The following is an 8770-nucleotide window of genomic DNA, read 5'->3' on the forward strand; positions in this document are numbered from 1 at the left end:
AGTTAGCTGCTTCTTTTTCCATTTATTTATATTATTTTATCTTGCTTGCCTATTCTACTTAAGGATGTTGAGCGAGTGTGGTCACTAGTAAGGGCAGTGCATAACATTCTGCCATTTCAGAACCAAAAGATAAAGACACATACAGAGTAAATATTGTGGCATCATGGGACTTCCACTTGAATGAAATATGTGATTTACAGCAGATTAAGGCAGACAAGATTTCTGCAGGTTTAATAACAGTTCGATACACACACCTTCACTAACTGGTGCAAATCCTTCTCTCTCTTACATCAACAGGCAAGCAGGCTTGTCTATTGGGAAAATTGTTAAACAAATAAAAAATTACCAAATTAATGATAATATTACAATATTTAACCTTTCATTTCAGAAGTGCATGCCCTGGGTTTTCATGACTGCAATGAAATTAACTACATCTTCTATGTGAATTTTCTGCTGCATCTCACAAACTATGGAAATTACAGTTAGTCCATGAATACGGTCTGGTGTCACTGTACTGCATAAGTTTTGTTAGTTTGTTTGGTTGGATTTTAATCTGTTTTAGTTTTGAGAAGTTGCCTTTTCCCAAAGTGTTTGAGATGATAAGGGTAAGAGACACTCTTAAAGCTGCTGTCTGAGAAAATTTGCTTGAACAACGAGCCTTGTTGTTTTTGTAGTGGCTGCTCCTTTAAATTTTACTTCTTTTTTCAAGTGGTAACCAGTTTTTTATTTAATATATACTGGGAAAAGGTTGTTAAGGATAGAGCTGCTAGGCAAGAGAAAAAGAGGAAGGATTAAGAGACAGGACGATATAGAAGAAAATGATCTGCTGTGGAAACCCCTAACAGGAGCAGCCGAAAGAAGAAAATACTGTACTTCATTGTTGATTGGCAATCTCTCACCCCACTTCTCAGAAATTGCTCCAGTGCCTTTAAAGTCTAAGCTGAACAGCCCAAGATGGAATTGACACAGGTCTTAGCCTTGTGACATGATAGGAGAAAACTTGGTCAGTTACTGAGCTTTGCTCTCAAGTTTCTAATAGGTCATATAATAGTTCACCAAAATAGATGGGTCAGCCCTGGTTATTATGAAAAATCTATTATTATCCTTGATAATAAAAAAAAATCTTTTCATATTTGGTGTAGCAACAATTCATGGATAAGTATGTGTGTAACTTGTGTGTTACAGTAAGGATTTTGCAATTATGAAAGACTCTGTAATTTGGGAAATGCTTTAAATTTCAAAATGTTTTCTTATAATATTAGAATAAAAGACACTACACAAAACTTTTTGGTTTTGTTATTTGTTTTGATATTATTACAATACAACATGGCATTGTCAGACGCACTTATCCAAATGAGAGTTTCATGGACCTGAGCCTGGACAGGATGCCTGATCTTTGTCGGGTCCACTCAGATTATACAGGAGACAATTTGGAAATGTCTAATCTGCACGTCTTTTGGCGAGGTGCCAGGAAGACTGCTGTGGACATAGAAAGAACATATAAATGCTACGTGGGCAAAGGTTTACCACAGAATTAAATTTACTCCACTTTATTTGTGGGGCAACATTTCCACCCTATCCAGCAACTTTGTCCCTCATTATTATTATTATTATTATTTTTTTTTTTTTTTGTCAAGTTTGGTTAGAGTCTAAAGAGCACTTTGTCCCTTTTTAAAAATCTTTCCATCCATTCAATAATCCATTTCCTTTCAATGAAGGCTATTTAAACTTTAGAGAAATTATGCCATCTACATTTATTTTTTTCTACTTGTATCAATACAAAGGAACTTGTATAAACAATTTTATTGACCATAACACACTGGTTCTAGCAATCATTTAAAAGAAAAATTATTGTTTTTGCTGGAGTCTCATGCAGAGTTGGTTCCTTGCTGTAGGATTATCTTACTTTCTCCGTGCTACAATGAAAAACAAAACCTCTTGGTAATGGAAGGATGAACAGAGCAACTTTCTTACATGCTGAATCACAACTAGGTTTTGTGTTTTGATAGAATACTAATGAAAAGGAAATATTGGGTTTCTCACTTGATCCAGACAATTAAAAATTCTAAAAAATACATCATCATATACTTTGCTAAATAATGAATACCAACAACAACATTTATTTATCTAGCACATTTTCAAACAAATGGTGTAGCTCAAAGTGCTCTACAAGATGAAGAAAGAAAAGTTTATATGAAACAAAAATAAGAGAAGGCAATATTAAGTAACAATAATAATAAACTGGTCATGAATTTAGAACACAGTAACAAGCCTGGATCTTTGTAACTGTGCTATGAGTTTATAATTAAGAGATATTTTTTGTGTTTTATGTGATATGTGTTGTTAAAAAATAAGTGTTCAAGGATGGTAAAAGTGTATTTTTTTGTTTTATATTCCATGAGAATACGTACATATGAAACAGTTTGATTCCAAAGTAAGAGTATATGTACAAAGCATGTTTATTTTATTTTTCATATGTGTAATAAACAAGAAATGAGAAAAAAATATACACAAAATACATCTCTCTATTATAAAAGGAAATCCTGAGACGAGACTTTTTCAAACTGATAATTTCAAGCCCCGTGAGACGAGACATTGGCCATGAGATTTTTTCAAGTCATGCCCTTCATATTCAACCACGTACACAGCACTCTCACCTCTCATTCATGTGAATGCTTTTAACTGACACAGTTCATGCTCTCTTAGCTCTTATAAATTTTTACGTTTTACTCACTTTAAGTTCCCAATAAAAGAAGACTTATTATGTCCAAATCTTTTGAAGAATTTTATCCCGAAGGGTTATCAACAGAATGGGCAATCCAAGCACAGAGAAACGATGAAGTCAAACAAATTAACACGTAAATTGTAGATTGGTTACATGGCAAATTGGTTAAATGCGTATCAATAGACTATGATGAAACAGTTGGTGGTGATCATGCGGAAGAGGAAAACATCAACTTACAATATCCCGAAGTATATCTACAACCGTTAACACTGTTACTGTTAACCTCATGGACCCGTGATCATCAGAGGTGACTGTGTGTAGATGGTGCAGACCTATAAATACCTGGGAGTGCAGCTGGATGATAAATTATAAACATCTGCAATAAGATGCTGTAGATGTTCTATCAGACGGTTGTGGCGAGCGCCCTCTTCTACGTGGTGGTGTGCTGGGGAGGCAGCATAAAGAAGAGGGACGCCACACGCCTGGACAAACTGATGAGGAAGGCAGGATCTATTGTAGGCATGGAGCTGGACAGTTTGACATCTATGGCAGAGTGACGGGCACTGAGCAGGCTCCTGTCACTCATGGAGAATCCACTGCATCCACTGAACAGTATCATCTCCAGACAGAAGAGCAGCTTCAGCAACAGACTACTGTCACTGTCCTGCTCCACTGACAGACTGACAAGATCGTTTCTCCCCCAAACTATGCGACTCTTCAATTCCACCCGGGGGGGTAAACGTTAACATTATACAAAGTTATTGTCTGTTTTTACCTGCATTGTTATCAATCTTTAATTTAATATTGTTTTTTGTATCAGTATGCTGCTGCTGGAGTATGTGAATTTCCCCTTGGGATTAATAAAGTATCTATCTATCTATCTATCTATCTATCTATCTATCTATCTATCTATCTATCTATCTATCTATCTATCTATCTATCTATCTATCTATCTATCTATCTATCTATCTATCTATCTATCTATCTATCTATCTATCACTGTATGGTCTTCCACCACCCGAGTTACTGTTACTGTTGTAAGAAGGATGTATCCAAGAAAGGTAATGTAGTACATCTCACGCGGATAATATTAGACAGCAAAGGAGATCTTGATATGCCATTCATATTAAAACATTAATAGTTTCCCATTAGACTAGCTTACACCGTACGGTCTACCACCGCCTAAATGACTGTTGAAAGAAGGTTGTATTGAAGAAAGGTAATGTAGTACATCTCCCGTGGATAACATTAAACAGCAAAGGAGATCTTGATATTCCATTTGTATTAAAAATGTTAACAGTTTCCCATTAGAATAGCTTTTGCAAAGACAATTAACAAATTACAGAGACAAACATTTGAAAAATTCGGTTTATTTATTAGAGAGAAAGAAACAAAATTCACTCACGAGCAGTTATACGTTGAGTTGTCACAATGTAAGTCCAAACACAGAATCAAAATTCAATGTGATATTGACGAATATTTGGTAAAAAAAATAGTTTTTACTGAAGTTTTACAGTTAAAGTGTAAAAAGTTTAAAAAGTATTTACGTGTTAATTTCAAATCCAAACAGAATGAAATCGTATAACGCAACAAATATCTTTAACGCAACATGTACAAAATGTACTTTCAGATTATTACGTTTTACTATTTTTTAATATGGTTAGTTACTTGCTGTAATGTAAAATAGTTAATTCTATTACGCATATGCAACAATTCCCATGAAAATAACAATCTGTTTAAATTGTACATCTGCATCCCCATATGCGAGCGGCAGAACAGCAAAGTGGAAAGCGCATAGCGCCAGCCCGGGAGTTGGTGAGCGAAGCGAGCAGGGGGCAGAGCCCCCTAGTTTCAAAAAAGTAAATTATTTTGCAGTGTACAGTAAATAAAAAAATCCATTGAAATGGGCTACTCAGAGAGTACAAAGTAGAGCAGATCAGTAACATAACAGAATTCATTATATTGTGAATGTCTTTAGTGAAATATGCACATTTTTTACAAGATATGCTGTATTACAAAAGATAAACCTATGCTTGAAAAATGTAAAAACAGTAAACATCTATTAACATTTCATAATGATCAGACAAACCTTTCTGTTTTGCCACTTAAGTCCTGCATTTAAATAAGCTGCCTTTAACATGACTAAAATTAAACATGGATTGAGGTTAGTGAATTAAGTAATGTTTTTTCTTTACATGGCACACTGTAAACGTCTTCATGTTAGAAGAGTAAAATGAAATTGCACAATTTCCTATCCCTCTGCCTGCGCTTACAATGCTGGCATTATTTTATGTCACAGGTCTGCAAAACTCATTGATTTGCCAGAATTAACCTAATGGTATGTGGTACCAATGTGTACTTTTCAAATATAATGTCATCGACTACAGTATTGGGATAAAATTCCATTTGTTTGAATGTATTAAATAGGAACACCGAAGGCTGTTTGAACAATGACAAAACGATAATATAAGATGTGTAGACAGAATCGAAAGGTCAGGAATAAAGTAATGGTGAAATAACTTTTTTTTCAGTTATTACTCAGCAACCAGAAACAGTGAATAATCAAGCTAACTTTGAATTGTTAGATGATGTAGCTTTATAGTCTGGATTAATAGGAAAGTGTCTTGCCTGGAACAGAAGTGACATGCAAGGTCAGGAGATAGTAGGTATAAGCAAAACAAATTGTGTGAAAGCACAGATCTACTGAAAAAGTACTCAGTAGCATTCAGTGGCATCTCCATCTTCTTTCATAGATCTTTTGTCCCTGATTCTTATGAGTTACCTATTGATACACTTATTTTACTTTCACTCTCTAATCACCAGAAGACTTCACGGGAACATCTCTTTAAATGAGCTCATTATTATAAATTAATGTTAAAAACTACATACTGTATATGGGAAGATTGTTTGTTAGTTAAATTTGAGAGCTATTACTGTGTACAAGGGTAGCTGATCTCCCTGAGCACACTTATATCTATTGTTAGGTCAATGCAATACCTGTATGTAGCAATGAGGCTAAATAATTTAATTTTGTCTTGTTTTGCATTATCTTCCAATCTTTCTGGACAGGAACAGATTATACAGCTGCATACTCTATAATCTATATATTAGAAAACTTTGAAAAAATTATTTGACCACATATAATAAGACAATGATTGTTCAAGAATGTCATCTTGATGTTAAAGATTTCTACAAAATGAAAGAACAGAAGTGTAAAGTTGAATATAAAATATCAAAAATGAAATGCAGGCCAATGTACAGTTCAATTAATGATATAAAGTCCTTGTTACTGACTATGCCTTGTCATTTTCATAATAAATGAGAATCAGCTGGTTTTATAACACCATTAATTAAAGTGATGTGTTTGTACTCCTGATAGAGAGGCAGTGCAAGTTGCATATGAAGACAAATCTGCTTCAGGCAGTGTGGCATGTACTACAAAGAAAAACAAATGAAGGCTGAAAACTGTGTCAAGCATCAGAGTGTACAGTCTTGGCAGTAACACAGAAAATCACCTGTTATTTGACCACACACAAAAATTAATATTGTACACTTAACATCATTGGCCCAATGTAAAAATACCAGCATTGTCCATAAATGGTTCTACACAAATTCAGCATAATTTTTCCTTTGCAGAATGTATTAAAAAAAACAGTAATATGCAAACAGTCACCTCTCTTTACTGAAAGGGTGAGCTTGAATATAAATTATATGAGGTCAATTAAAACTACTCAAAGTGATACTCATGCAAACTGCTGTTTTATGTTAATGTTAATTAATAGTTTCAGTTCTGACAGAAAACCTTAGTGGTGGAAATGTGTGGAAGTAACAAGGTCTCATTTTGTTAACACAATTCTTTTTCCACCATTGAAGAATGTTGTGGTGAATGGTACAACCCAAATTTCATTAAAATGAATGTAAATGTTTATTAATCAATTCATTTGTTGAATGTTCGTATTCAGTTCAGAGTTGCAATCAACAAATTTGGCTATCTGAATATCTATTACATCTCAATATGGAGATTAGAACAGTGCACAAGTGTTAAACGTTTACCAGAGTGTAGATGAAGAAGAAGAATAAAAAACAAGATAATGATATATCTGGAAATCAAAATGGGTGAAAAACAAAAAAAATGTAGAAGGAACCGAAGATTGGAGATCACAGTATTGTATATTATATAGTATATATTTGCAGATATTCAAAATTTATAAAGGTGACACAGAAAATTAGCCACACCTTGAAAATTAACCACATTAATAATTAGAAGTGAACAACATTAGACTACTAAAATACAAGTAAGCTTTGTCTGAAAGATTTGCATTACACGGTTCACTGTTTGAGTAAGTCACGTCTTAGGTTGAAGATATAGCCATGAGTGTGCAAGAGCAGAGTTGATATTGGAATATCTATGCCCATAATGTTGACTATCTTGCTCCATGTCATGACACTGATTAGTAATTTGATTTAATTTACTTTTGCCACAATTAATGAGTGGTAGTGGGAAGAAAAACGATGCACTCCAAGCAGACTGAAAATAAAATGTAATGAGTTTGCTTTGGTTGCAGTTAAGGAATATTCACTGCACAATCTAATGACCATGAACTAAAAAACAATACACCTTTACATTGAATTTCAAATTTTCATGGAAATCCTGTGACATTCCTAAATAAATCAATTCTTCAGTTTCTTTTTAATGATGACAAAAAATATGATCCACCATAAAATATTGCAATCTCCAAAGATTACTTTGTATATTCATAAGAGAGAATACAAAATCCTCTGACAATACCAACTCCAATAAATAACACTTTAAAAGAGGAGCCTTGGTTTATTGCAGCGAAAGAAATCTGCAGATTTGATAGTTGACAGTGAATCATGAAAGTGAGGTAAATGTCTACATGCTGTAATTAAGAATTTAAAATAAGTAGAAAATTGAGTATTTTCTATTATAATGTAAATGTCAAATTCATATTGGTACTATGAAACAAAGATGTTAATGCTTGTTTTTATCTTGCATTACTGTGTTCGCCATTAATCCATAATTATTGTTCTTTTTTAAGAAATAAAACAACCAGCATGTCTGCTCTGAATACCTCTTATTTACGTCCAAAAGAATTTATTCTGATTGGATTTTTAGGAATGGAGAGCTACCAGACTTGGATTTCTATTCCATTTTGTGTCATGTATGTTTTAGCTCTTGCAGCTAACGTGTTGATCATCTATACTGTAAAGGTTAATCACAATTTGCATAATCCTATGTATGTTTTACTTGCAACCCTGTCACTTATCGATCTTGCTATGTGCTGTTTAACCACACAGATTTTAAAAATATTTTGGTTTAATGAGAGAGCTATTGCTTTTGAAGCCTGCTTGTTTCAGATGTTCTGTGTTCACTTTTTTTCATCACTAGAATCTTCAGTACTTGCTATTATGGCTTATGACAGATATGTTGCTATTTACAATCCCTTGCGATATATGTCAATTTTATCATACAGATTTTTAGCTAAACTGATTCTATCTCATTTTCTGAGAGATCTTATCTTAATAGGCTTGCTACCAATCTTAGCCTCCAGATTGCCTTTCTGTTCATCTAATGTCATACAACATTGTTACTGTGATCATATGGGTATTTTAAAATTAGCATGTACTGATATATCTATGAATAGTTACCTAGGCCTTTTTGAAATTGCCTCTATATTTGGATTGGATGCCATTTTCATTATATTTAGTTATGTATTGATTCTGAGATCTGTTCTAAAGGTTGGCTCAAAGGAAGCATTTCGTAAAGCACTAAACACGTGTGGTTCTCATTTATTTGTAATTTTGTATTTTTATACAACTTTACTGTTTAGTGTTTTAATTTATCGGACTGGCCAGAAAGTTGTCCCTGAAATTCATATTATGTTTTCTGTTTTATATCTTCTTGTACCACCAGTATTGAATCCTCTTGTTTACGCCATCAGAACCAAGGAAATTCGTCATGTATTTTTAAAAGTTGTTTTAAATAAAAGCAACCACTCCAAAATACAGTCAGCAAGGTGTTAA

The 8770-nt window shown here is 33.6% G+C and overlaps 1 protein-coding gene across 1 annotated transcript; it reads left to right on the plus strand.

Moving 5' to 3' along the window:
* Positions 1-7801: 7801 nt before the first annotated feature.
* On the plus strand, positions 7802-8770 carry LOC114651058 (olfactory receptor 51I2-like). The gene has a single exon (XM_028801014.1). The coding sequence runs from the start codon at positions 7802-7804 to the stop codon at positions 8768-8770; it is 969 nt and encodes a 322-aa protein (XP_028656847.1).

The sequence above is a fragment of the Erpetoichthys calabaricus genome, chromosome 4 (genome assembly GCF_900747795.2).
Source record: "Erpetoichthys calabaricus chromosome 4, fErpCal1.3, whole genome shotgun sequence".
NCBI classification, from domain to species: domain Eukaryota; kingdom Metazoa; phylum Chordata; class Cladistia; order Polypteriformes; family Polypteridae; genus Erpetoichthys; species Erpetoichthys calabaricus.